Below are 13,497 nucleotides of genomic sequence, written 5' to 3'. Positions count from 1 at the left end.
CAGAATCATATTGAATGCTATTTATCACAAGGGCTTTACTAAAAACTAAATTAAGCATGATATATGATATATTAAATATGTCATATTTTGATGAGCTGATGGCTTTTAATACATCATGCACTCATGTACATCTTTAATAATTAATCGGATGTTACTATCTTTGTTTTGTTATTCAAAAGGGATTGACAATTTTCTTAGTACTTCTTAATTGATTTTCCTTACAGGTCCATGTTTTCAACGGAGGTAGAGAGCAATCTTTAAATTATTTAATTAATCAATTTAAAGTAACATTTAATGTTTATATTTTCTCCATTTTTTACATGTGTTCAGAGAAATCTCCATCCTTTCAGTGATCGTTTTTAGCTTTCTCTGCCCTCCTGTTCTGAGCTGGAAGCGGAACGAAAAGTTGTGTTACAAGTTTCCCCCGGGCTGCCAGAGTGAGAGAGCAACGTTGGGAACCGGCTTCCTGTGAGCAGAGCTAGCTTGTTTTCAGTCTGAGGTGAAAGTTTGAGTGTTTACAACTTGATCTCGGTCTCGTTGAGAGACCGGGCCGCAGCTGCCGAACAGGAAATGGACCCGGACCGCAAGCTGCGGGGTCTCACCCGGAGACCCCAGATGACCCGCCGCGGAACAGGTTGGTAACACCGGAGCGACTGGTGATAGGCAGGATCCAAGAAAACGGGACGCGGTTTTTGGGTTGTAGAGGTATTTAAAGATTTTTTTTGGAGATCCGTTAAGCAAACATCCCCAACCTCATGGCTGCTTTTACAAAAAAACAGCCGTGCTCTTTATTTTCATCTGGATCCAGATTCAGAACGATGATTAGTAAATGTAAATTAAACTGCTGTCACGTCTGGAAAGGTGAGACAACAGGGATGAAGTGACGGTGTTAAAATCGGGTAATTTGTAACAGCTACAGCAAGATGGATCAGTTTACATGACAGTGGGGATGGTTGCTTCAGAATCATAGCTGTGTGTGTGTTTGTATACAGTATATATATATATATATATATATATATATATATATATATATATATACACAGAGGTGTCATCCTCTTTGGCAATCAAAGGATGACACCCAGTCTCTTAACCTGAGGTGTGCCAGCAAGTTAAAAATGAAACCAGTTAAAGGCGGTGTGAATGATGCCAATTCATCTATAAATATGAATTACAATATCATCAGAAAGTTTGTTCAGTAATTCAAAAGCTAAAACTGATATACAGACACACAGATAGATGTATTTAAACCCTTTATTACTACTAAGCTTGATGCTAATGGCTTACAGTTAGTGAAAACCCAAAACTTTGCAGAGTTTAACAAAAATATACATTTTAAATATAGCTCTCTGTGATTATTCTATATTCTATATTTAATTTACTTCTTGAACTGAATTACTGAAATAAATGTTTTGCTGATATTCTTAATTCATTGAGTTATATGTGTACTATATGTGTACTGGTGTCCTGTCCAGGGTGTACCACCACTGGAGAAAGGCACCTGCACCCCCGGTGACCCTGCATAGATAAGCGGGTATAGATATTGTATGGATATGTGTACGAATCACTTAGAAAAAAAACTACATATAATAATAAAAGTAAACAATCAGACAAAACCCACACGGCCTAGACTAATAACTAAGAAAGGACACACGTTTTAACAGCAAGACTTTGTCACTGCAGCAGTTTGGGGACGGGCTCCGGGACAATGGACCTCAGCACCCTAGGATCAGGATCATATTTGATCATTATTGCACTCTGCATGTGGTGTGAAGATATGTTCAGTTTGGTAGACTTTGTCTCTGTCAACATTTTACAATATCTTGATATCATATTTACTAAAAATAAAAAATACAAAGAGCTTAATACAACTAAGAAATTAGTAGGTCCCATTTAAATGTTTTTCTTTATGTTCATAGCCTTGGTTTGTGACAATTCATCAGGGACTTAAATACAAAAATGTGTAATCAGAGCACTTACTAGTGGAAACAAACGTTTTAATGACAGTAATGGTAAAGAAATGTTCAATAATTTTGGTGTTATTTTAATTAGAAGTAATCTAATATACAGTTTGACTTAAACACATCATAGAGTTAAAATGCTGTAAAAGGGCAGCTGCCGGGCAAACACATCTCGAAATATCCGGATATTATATGATACATATCTTTTCTGCTCTAAATTTGGATTTCCATATTAACTCAAAGTTTTTATTGAGGAAGAAAATCAGTTTCTGATTGCTGCAAAAGCCCCAAAACCCATCAGTACTTTTTGCAGCACAGTGACATTGGGTGTGTAGATAAAAATCGGTACCACTTAACAATAAGGCTCCCTATATAGAGGCTTATAAATGGTTTGTAGATATGTTATTAATTAATCTGGAAACACTTTATAAATCATTAACTGTTTATTATACATTAATAAAGGATGAGAAAGATACAAAATAGAAAAAAACTGACCGGTTTCTTGCCCAATAGTGAGCAAAATCTATATTTGGCTAAAACATTTGAAATTATATATATTTCATCTTGAGATGCTTTACTAAATATTTCAGACTAACGTACAACGTTGGAAGCTCAACAAGCATTTTAAAACATTATTCTGTACCACGTAATGCTTTGTGTCATGGTGTACACTTTACAATAAGGCTGCCTTTGATGGTTGTGGATGTTTATAATGCAGTGATAAAGTTGAGAATTACACGGTACAGAATTATGTCCACAAATGCTTATTGAGCTTACAAGATTGCACTTCAGGCTAAAATATTTAATATAAAAACTCTTGATGAAATATATAGAATTTGAAACATTTTAGCCAGCAATTGATTTGGCTCACTATTTGGCAATTCATTAATGCATAATAAACATCTATTAATGATTTATGAAGTGTTTACAGAATAAATTATAATATGTCTACAAACCATTTATACGCCTCTGTAAAGGGAGCCTTATTGTAAAGTGGTACCAAAATCCATATTCTACAATCCAGGTCACACAATAACTCATAACATTGTTCCTTTGTCTGTTAACCTGTCCAGACCGTCCGCGACATGTTCGGAAGGAGGAGAATTTCACAGATCATCAAGACGGGAACCTCAAAGTGAACCGGGAGAAACTAGAACCTGTGCAGATAAAAGAAGAATGGGATGAACTCACAACGCCGCAGATGACAGATAACAAGAAGAAGCAGGAAATGCTGAGTATAACTAAACACCATCAACTGATAAAAGAAGAACAGGTGGAACTGCACATTCTGCAGGACCAGGAGCAACTTGAACATCTACAGGTGACAGCAGAGAAGGTGGAACGAGAACCCAAGAACCAGGCGGAGCAACAACATCAACAGACAAAAGAAGAACACGAGGAACTTGAAATTTTGCAGGTTAAGGTGGAAGAGACAGAAATTGGTATTGGTGAGGATGAGGAGGAAGCATTGCTGAAGCATGAGACCAATTCTTATGAAGAAAGAGACCATGGTGAACCAGAACCAATCAGGAACCAACGTATTTCTCAGGACTCTCCTGAAGCTGAGAACCAGAATCCTGAAGGGAGCAGTCCAGAAGACTCAGAAGTAACACGAGATGAGAACCTTTATTCCTGCGAAGTATGTAATAAATATTTTACACTCAGCAGTTACCTAAACGATCACATGAGAACTCACACAGGCGAGAAGGCTTTCACGTGCCTCACCTGTGGAAAAACGTTTACTCAGAGGTGTAATCTAACCCGTCACATGAGAGCCCACACGGGCGAGAGGCCGTATCCATGTGAAGTGTGCGGTAAAGGTTTCAACGACAGCGGCGATTTAACTCGTCACATGAGAACCCACACAGGTGAGAAGCCTTTCTCATGTGCGACCTGTGGGAAGGGTTTCACCAGGCAAATCAGCCTGACTGCCCACATGAGAATACACACCGGCGAGAAGCCTTACCCTTGTCTGTCCTGTGGGAAAAGTTTCACTCAAAGCAGCGCTTTAACCGTCCACATGAGAACCCACACAGGTGAGAAGCCGTATCCCTGCGGCGTGTGTGGGAAGCGTTTCTCCCGGAGCTGCCACTTGAATGTTCACATGATAACTCACACGGGGGAGACGTTCCCATGTCTCACCTGTGGGAAGCATTTCACCCACAACAGCGCCTTAAACGTCCACATGAGAATCCACACAGGTGAGAAGCCGTACCCGTGTGGGCTATGCGGTAAGTCCTTTTCTCGGAGCAGCCTACTGACTGTTCACATGAGAACGCACTCGGGGGAGAAGCCATACCCGTGCGAAGTGTGCGGGAAGTACTTCTCACGGCGCAGCCACCTGACGGATCACATGAGGACGCACACCGGGGAGAAGCCTTTCTCCTGTCAGACCTGTGGAAAGTGTTTCAGCGGCAGGCACAGTCTGAAGTTTCACATGGGAACTCACACACGTCAAACTATTTAAGCTTGTGAATCATAGAAAACACGAAGGCAGAGAACCTGGAGTATAGTTAATCAAACCACACTGCTAACGCTAAATAAGAATAAAACAGTGGCTCTCAGTTGTTTTATATGTTTTATATGGAACAGTACATAATGGCAGTACTGACATTTAAAAAAACTGTCAATACTTGGGCTTTTAAAAAGTAATTTATGTATATTTAAAACAAATATACTCCCCATTTACTTAATACTAAGTTCTTATTTTTCAGCTGAGGTCATTAATAACTGATTGCATGTTATTTAACTGTTAATGCTTGTGAGAGTAGAACATGCCATACAGGATTTTTTTTAGGGTTATTCTCTAAGGCTTGGGGGAGCGGGGCAAACAATGCTTGAATAGTAGAAACAACCTTTCTTGCTAATTTTACAGGCTCGGATGGTAGGTGGAGGAGGCTGGGGTGGCTGAAGGAGACGTTGGACTGGTAGGTCGCAGCAGGGGTTATCTCTTCTGTGTTTCTGTAAGCAGGTTGGCCGATCTCCGGGTGGGGTTTGTGTGCAGAACAATTCACAGAGCTGTAATAAAGTGTTTTCCTCCTCACCTCACAGATTAGTACTTAGTTTTTGTTGTTGCACAAAAAATAATAAAAGCAAACAAAAACTGATCCAAGTGAATTATTATTTCATTTATTAAAGGACAAAAGTTATCCAAACCAACGTGACCATCTGGTGTCGGAAACTTGCTTCTCTCATCTTGGCAGAAGTGTTTTAATTTTTCAATCAGGAAAAGCGTGTTTCAGGTCATGCTACATCATCCTATTTGGATTTAAGCACAAACTTTGACGAGGCCACTCCAAAACCTTCATTCTCTTTCTTTTTAGTCATTCAGAAGTGGAGCTGCTGGTGTTGTTGTGATCATTATCCTTACTGTGCTTGAGCTTGAGGTCACAAACTAACAGCTTAATATTCTTCTTCTGTTTTTTCTGCATTAATTGACAACAGATCGTCCAAGTCCTCAAGAAGCAGAAGTATCTCCAGACCACCCCACACAAATGCAGCAGAACAACATTTGCTAGTTTTATGATTTTTTAAATTTTTTTTTATTGTTCTCACAAAATATGTTTTAAAGGGTCTTGCGAGATTGGTCTTTGTGTTCTTTTTGGTCAGAAGTGGTTTTTGCCAAGACCCAGGTTGGTTTGGATAGCTTTTTACCTTTCTGCATAATTTCAAAATATATATTTTTTGTGTTCACTCAAGTTTTCTTTGTCTGATACTAAAAACAGTTTGACTTCATGATTTAAGTTTAACAAAAAGAGGAAAAACGGGATAAATCTGTGCACGTCTGTACTTCTTTTTCCACACCTCTGTAATGTTGCATTTCATTCCAGACGGAGGAGTCTGGATTCCAAAATAATTCCAGGGAAGCTGTTGTTTTGTTCGTATTAAGTCTTTAAAACTGCACGTTCAACATGCAAACACCGCTCTTAATTTGTTTGCTTCAAAGTTGCAGCCGCTACATGTAACATTAATTTTAACACACTCTTACAACTGTGTTTTGTAGAATATTCATCCCACATTTGGTCTTAATACATTTCTCAGAATTTCCGAGGGGAAAGTCCGATTTCAGTGGCGTTATAGTTGATTTTTTCCAATCTGCCGTCGGGATTTCCATATTCCGAGTAGAGACTTTGCTTCTCTCAGGAGAAATAAGGGAGAGGCCCCACTGTGAAAAATGTTGGTGGCTTCAATGGTTCTGGAATATGAAATTTTGTGAAGGTTGAGGGAATCGCGATGTAAAAAGGCGAAGATATTATGAAAGAAACCCTAAAGTTGTCAGCAGAACAAAGGAGTTGGGTGTTTCGTTGTCATCACTGCTGATGAGGAACTGCCTCCAGAGGTCCAAAGTAAAGATCACTGACTGATCTGCCCTGAATCCCAGTGAAAATCTGTTGGCTGGCCTGAAGACAAAGCTTCAGTCCAGAAGGTCATAGGACCTGAAGGAGCATGAGAGGTTTGCCAAAGAACAATGGGCTGGGATTCCTCAGGAAACAACAGATTAGTTGAGAACTACAACAACAAAATGACAGTCTGTAATCCAGCTAAAAGTAGACAAAAATTACAAATCCATTCAAGATGGAGGCTAATGTTTTTTGACTGGTAACGTTTTTAATAAATCTGATGGCTTGCTTTGTGAACATAAAATTATTTACGTGTAAAATAAACCAAGGATGTTTGAAAAAGCTACTTCAAAGATTCTTTAAAATGTTTTCAACCATACTATTTTTTTTCCACAACTATTACAAAAGACAGGGCTCTCTTATTTGTCCTTATTTATTTCTCTTATAGGCACATTTACTAAGTAGCCCCATGACAAACAGTCAGCCGATAACCAGGGATGCCAGTCATAGGAAGTTATGATGTCCTTATCTGTTTGACTTCTGGAAACACATTTATGAAGCTCTGTCTAATATTTACAAGAAAATTTTAAAGACTTTTTGGAGTGTTTCCACTTAAGAAGGAAATTCTGCTTCACAGTCTGACGTTGGGGCTTTTGAATCCTTTCAAGATCCCTGATTGATCCTGGTTCGCTGGAAAGCTTCAAGATCTATTAGGAAAGGAAGAATGCTGACGGGTCGACGGTGCCACTAGAAATGTAAAGATATGGAATGGATGGATCCAGGCTCAGATGTTAGCTGAACATGTGCAGAGCTTTTTATTGTGCGTGAGCCAAACACCAGATAAATGCTGGCGGTAAGCACAGAATCATGTAAATAACGAACATTTCAGATGATTATTTGAAGGTCAGTGTGAACAAAAAAACATCTTTCTTGTTTTCATAGACCTTGTTGAAAGAGGGATTAATTTACATCCAAAATGTACATTATTTTATGGAAATATGGCTAAAATTTTTGTATGTTTTTTGGAGTGAGTTTTGTAGAAACATAAATGATTTAAACTAGATTAACAAGATTTATTTCCAGGTATGATTGGAGCCATCAAGATCACCCCAAACGCAATATCAAACAGAAAATACAAACAACACGTCTATGTTGATTTCCTTAGTTTATATTTCTGTAGAATATAAACATATTCTACAGAAATCCAATCACAAATCAAAATTAATTGTTATTACTCAGAATTTGTTCTCAGCTTTTAACCCATCACCCTTGGGGAGCAGTGGGCTGCCATGTGTGGCACCCGGGGAACAATCTGGGGTTAAGGGTCTTGCTCAGGGACCCAGAGTGCAGGCGCTAGGGATCAAACCAGGTACTTCGTCCTTCTCTGAGTGCAAGCGTGCTGCTCTAACCACAAGGACAACACTCCCCATACACCAAAACACAGCTCGGTAGGCAATTTGGGGTTAAGTGCCCTGCCCAGGGGCACATTAACATGTGGCAAGGGGAGGCTGGAATCAAACTCACAACCTTTTGATTGCCAGACAACTACTCAACCCATCAAGCCACAGTCGCCCTACAGAGGTTCAACATTAGTATTGAACCTCTGGTAGAATCACAGAGACAACATTAACAGACAATGAGAAAAAGAGAAAATGGAGGAGGGCTAGAAGATGAAACACGGTTGTTTGCTGATTATTTACTAGTACAGTTTGACAACTCTTTCCTTACTGGTACCTGCTCTTTCAGAGAGTTTCAAAGCGTATGGAAGAATCTCAGTTTAACTGAGAAAGGAAAGCTGTGATGAACTCATGTAAACATCCCACGGCTTTAAAATATAAAATGTATGACTGCAGGATTCCAAAATAGCAACGTTGCAAATCTATATTTTTCTCTGCCAACAGTAGATATTGCAACTTTACAATAAATTACTACACGCCCTCTTGAAAACTTGATATTTACTTAATGGTTAAAAATGCATTTGTCAAAAATGAATGATACATTGAGTCTTTCAATCTGAGATATTTTAGCTTACTTTATTATGTCTGACAACTTTCATGTAAGCTATTTATTTTTTCCACAGGGTGAGGCAGGTGAAATTAAACCAAATATACACACATTATTATATATATATATATATGTATATATATATATATATATATATATATATATATATATATATATATATATATATATATATATATATATATATATATATATATCATGTGTGTGTGTGTGTGTGACAACTACTTCATACAAACTTTTGAATCTTCATCTTTTAATTTTTTTAACTCTCTTGAAATCTATAATGAAAAAAAACCCTGTAATCATTGTTCTTGCCTGTTTGTGTGTTTGCTTGTGTGTTTGATATATATCTATCTATATATATATATATATATATATATATATATATATATATATATATATATATATATATATAGATATAGATATAGATATATAGATATATATATAGAGATAGATAGATAGATAGATAGATAGATAGATAGATAGATAGATCTATAGATATATATCATAAACACCTAAATGTGTCAAAAAATGACATATAGAAGAAATATTTCAGTTGTTTTTTTTTGCAAAAGCCCTGTGTAATGCTTTTAAAATCAGCTACAATCAAAACATTCAAAAGAACCGGATCATCAGCTTTTGAAAGGCATGATCAATTTTCAGTTATTAGGATTTTTATTTTTCCCCATCTAAAACTATCCAGAGTTCCACTTTTCTCTTAAATCAAACGCGTCTAGACGTGACAAAATGTAAGTAATGCCTTTTCACCTGATATAGCCTACTGCTATTTTTTGCTCAATGATATAATAATTTTAATTGTACACTGCCTTTCCAAGTCTTCCTTAGCTTCAGCAAAGCGGAACAAAAGTTAGTTTACGGTTTCTTCCAGAGCGTCACTGGGAGCAACACGGGAGACCCAAACAGAGCGCTGACAGGCAGCATTAGCTTTGCTTCTGAGGCTGCTAGAAGGCTGGTTCTGGTTTTTAGGCAGACTGGTCAAGTATCTGCAGTAAAAATGTCCTCGGTTCAGCCTCAGAGAGCGTTTATTACTGAGCAGGAGACTGCCGAAGAGGACAGACTCCCCGAGTTTAAAGAAGTCATCATCAAGTCCGAGGAAGAGATCGATGGTAAGCACAGACTGCTGGATTTCACGAATAGATGCAGGGGGAAAACAGCGGGATCAATGCATTTTCTCACTGTTTTAGGTAATTTAATCTCATATGGTGGCTGTGGTTTAAAGTCTCCGTTTCTAAAACTGCAGTAAATCGACTAAATGCGACTTCGGGCCCGTTCGCTGCGGCCAAGCCAGCCCCCCATTCCCAGAAAATACGGCGAAGCCCACAGACATGGGAGCACGGACGCCACATTGGCTTCGTTGTTCAGGAGGCACGATACGTCAGCGCGTCCGCCATATTGGGGGTGGCAACGTTACCGTAGAAACCAGCGCATCTATCCCTGGCATCACGTTTTTTTTTTCTTGTTTCAGATGAGAGGCGTTAAAAGTAACTTATGTAGAAGTTGAAGTAACAACAAACGTTTTACTGAAGTGGCTGTATAAAAGCAGCAGCTTCAATGGCGCATATAATAACAATAGGCAACAGCAAGTTTTTTATAAGTTGGTTTAAACAATACTTTTTTTCTTTCTTGCTGAATAAAAAGCCAGAAATAATAAATGTATTGGAAATTATACCAAGACAACAAGTGTTGTGTGACGGGAGAATCTGTGGGTTGGGATATTAAAAGTATGGTAGGGTTAAAAGGGACGGTAAACAATGTCCTGATCTAAGGTAAGAATACGACAATGTGAAGGTTTTGTTAAGCTCGCAGGTAGTTCAATGTCTTCCTGTATACGTTTTCCATGCTTACAAACATTTTTTCCCTATAACCCCCTGTGTTATTAAGGGGAAAGAGATAAAGCAGAGGAGACAAGAAAGAACGACCTAAGATGACAGCTAGGAGGGCAGAAAGAGACAACAAATTAAAGCTGCGTATTAAACTGAGGTATGAGTAGGGGAATGTGAGACCTACAGTCAAGCTCAAAAGTAATATCCCCCACAAATATCCCCCACAAAAGAAAAGTCTAAACTTGTGTTTGTGTGGTTTTCTTTATAGGATAATAAGAGGTTATTTATCATAACCCTGTCACTGAGCAGCCTCCTGCTGTTAGATGATCTCACAATGCAGTTTATATGCAGCAAGCTATGAGTACGCCTATGCATTATATGTCAGTTTTTGGTAAAACACGTACAAATATTTCAAATCTTGTAATTGCAATAATTGTGATTTGATTCAAAACTCAGTAATTGTGTTAATACGTTTCATATAAATACTGACTACATGGTTAATTTATTGAAAAACATCTATTAATTTCGCACAGGCTGACGTGTTTAAGCCTTTATTTCTGTTAATTGTAGGGACTTTCTACTTACTAATTGAGGAAGAAAATCACATTCATGATTCAAATATTATGGCATACTAATAAAAATATTTTAATTCACAAACGTTGAGCTTAAGAAAAACAACTTAACTGAAGAGGCCTTTCTTTTATTCACATTTGTAAGCTTTTAATTCTGTCTGTCTTCTCTTCCAGATCTGCATCAGTATTATGCCTGTAAAGATGACCAGCAGGAATCCAAGCAGGAGAAGAAAAGCAGTCTGGAGAAGGAGGAAGCAGAACATCTGCAGAAGACACGGGACCAAGAGGAACAAGAGCATCAGCTAATAAAAGAGGAGCAGGGGGAGCTGGTACATCTGGAGATAAAAGAGGAAGAAGAGGAACTCTGCATCAGTCAGGACGAAGAGGGTCTTGTGTCGAAGCACGAAACTAACACCTCAAAGTCCGCCACTAAGCAGAACCGAAACAAGCTCGACTCGCAGGAAACCCCTGACGCTGAGAACGGGGATCAGGAGAAAAACAATCCTGAAGATTCGGGATCAAAGAGAGACAAAGAGCCGAAAGAAAACAACAGCCTCTTGAAAACTCACTCGTTCAAGAATCTGTACTCGTGTAAGATTTGTGGCAAGATTTTCCCTCAAAACAGTCACTTAACGCGACACATGAGAATTCACACGGGCGAGAAGCCGTTCTCATGCGTCACCTGCGGAAAGAGCTTCAGTCAGAAAGGTAATTTAGCTTATCACATGAAAGGTCACACGGGCGAGAAGCCGTTCTCATGCATCACCTGCGGAAAGAGCTTCAGCTTCAAAAGTATTTTACTCATCCACTCCAGAATTCACACGGCCGAGAAGCCGTTCTCGTGTATGACCTGTGGCAAAAGCTTCACCCAGAAGAGCAGTTTAACCTATCACATGAGAGTGCACACGGGTGAGAAGCCTTTCTCCTGCATGTTCTGTGGAAAAACCTTCAGGCAAAGATCAAAACTGACACGCCACACGAGGATCCACACGGGCGAGAAGGCGTAAAACTCTGAAGCGTCCGGGTGCTTTGCAACTTTACTGTTCAGAAGCTGGAGGGATTAATAGTCAATAAACACAGTGATCACATTTTTCGGATAAAAACCCCTGAGAAAATAATGACTACACTAACAAAACAAGTGATGTTCTTCTGCCAACTTTGACTTCCTAGTTTAAAGGGAAGCGTACCAAACAGTGAAGATTTTTGACCTTTTTTGTCTTCCTCTAAATGTAAATCTTCCTCGACTTCATTGCTGTCAAAGCAAGTCTGACTTGTGACGTTTGTCATGTACATCCTTTCATCCCGTTCACAGACTGTCTTTGCTTAGGAAGGTTTAGTTTTTTGAAGTTTAGAGAATGTGTTGATGAAATGATTTAATTATCTGATTCAAAAGTGACTTGGTAAAGGGGGGGGGGGGATTCTGCAGGTTTTGTTGTACAAATTGGGCTGCTGGGGAGTTTTCCTCATAACAAACGCAAAATCACGGTTCTAATTATGGACAATAACACTTTATATAAATGAAAGCATAACTGACAGGTTTAATATGAATGTTTTCTCTTCATGTTCAGTGTTATAAGTAGAAAATGAATAAAAATCTGGTTGATGCCGCACCACTAAGTTGTCTCACTTCCTTTTTAAAGGTAGCGTGTTTTGAGCACACGTTTAGATTTATCCATGATTACCTGTAAAACGAGTCAGATATTGATGGTGTAACTTTTTTCATTTAGTCTGGTCATGATGCATGTTTTAGGTTTTATTTGACAAGTCAACTTATGGTTAACTTAAAGTCAGGAGGTCACAACGTGGCATTTAATCAGCAATTTATTTCTGCAGGTCAGAAATCGATGGTGCTAAATAAAAGTAGAAAACAACACATCTGCCATCCATCCTTTCATTGTCTTCTGCTTATCTGAGATCAGGGCAACGGGTCCAGGGGGAAAACCCAGACATCTTTCTACCCAGCAACATCCTCCAGCTCATATTGGGGAATCATTAGGCATTACCAGGCCAGACTGGATATATCATCCCTCCAGTGGATTCTGGGTAACAAAACCCCCCCACAAGGGAGGCACCCAAGGGCATCCTGATTAGATGTCTGAACCACCTCAACTGGCTCTTTCCATGCAGAGAAGCAGCTGCTGTTCTTCAAGCTCCCCCCAGATAACAGAGCTTCTCACCTTGCCTTTAAGGCTTGTCTCAAGAGGAAGCTCATTTTGGTTGCATGTACACGGGATCTAGTTCTCTCCTTCATGAGCCAGACCTCGTAACCATAGGTGTTGGAGCATAGATGGACCGCTAAATTGAAAGCTTTGTTTTTTGGCTCAACCCTAACCCTGCCCCAATCCGTCCATCTCTCGTTCTACTCCACCATCACTGCCGAACAAGACGCCAAGATACTTAAACTCGAGGCAGAGACTGATCCCCAACCCAGAGGGAGCTTTTTCTGGTTGACCACCATGGCCTCAGACTTAGAGGAGCTAACACATCTGGACCTCGTAAATTTGTGTCTTTCTTCATAGTGTTACAAATGAAATGTGTGAAACCTTTGACTATGTAGCCCCCTTGGAAGAAAAAAAAATTGTTCAAACGATTGTTTCCTTGGTTTCACCCAGACCTAAGAGCTTAATAATAATTATTTGTCATTGCAACATACATTGCAATGAAACTTGTCCCCTGTATTTAATTTATTCCTTATGGAGCAGCAGGCTGGCACTGTGCAGCACCCAGGGAGCATTATGGGGCTAAGGGTCTTGCTCAGGGA

The 13,497-nt window shown here is 39.1% G+C and overlaps 2 protein-coding genes across 2 annotated transcripts; both read left to right on the top strand.

The window, feature by feature from the left end:
- The first annotated feature begins 438 nt into the window (after nt 1-438).
- Nucleotides 439-3,518, top strand: LOC118556123 (involucrin-like). Its single transcript, XM_036145877.1, has 3 exons — nt 439-634; nt 3,032-3,406; nt 3,508-3,518. Exons 1-3 carry the CDS (start codon nt 571-573, stop codon nt 3,516-3,518), a joined length of 450 nt encoding a protein of 149 aa, XP_036001770.1. The 5' UTR covers nt 439-570.
- A 31-nt stretch (nt 3,519-3,549) lies between these two features.
- Nucleotides 3,550-12,353, top strand: LOC105937746 (zinc finger protein 2). The gene is made up of 3 exons (XM_021324908.2): nt 3,550-4,417; nt 9,157-9,447; nt 10,911-12,353. Exons 1-3 carry the CDS (start codon nt 3,643-3,645, stop codon nt 11,741-11,743), a joined length of 1,899 nt encoding a protein of 632 aa, XP_021180583.2. The 5' UTR covers nt 3,550-3,642; the 3' UTR covers nt 11,744-12,353.
- The last annotated feature ends 1,144 nt before the right edge of the window (nt 12,354-13,497 follow it).

This window comes from Fundulus heteroclitus, chromosome 13 (assembly GCF_011125445.2).
Source record: "Fundulus heteroclitus isolate FHET01 chromosome 13, MU-UCD_Fhet_4.1, whole genome shotgun sequence".
Classification (NCBI taxonomy): domain Eukaryota; kingdom Metazoa; phylum Chordata; class Actinopteri; order Cyprinodontiformes; family Fundulidae; genus Fundulus; species Fundulus heteroclitus.
This window is presented reverse-complemented; position numbering and strand designations above follow the sequence as displayed.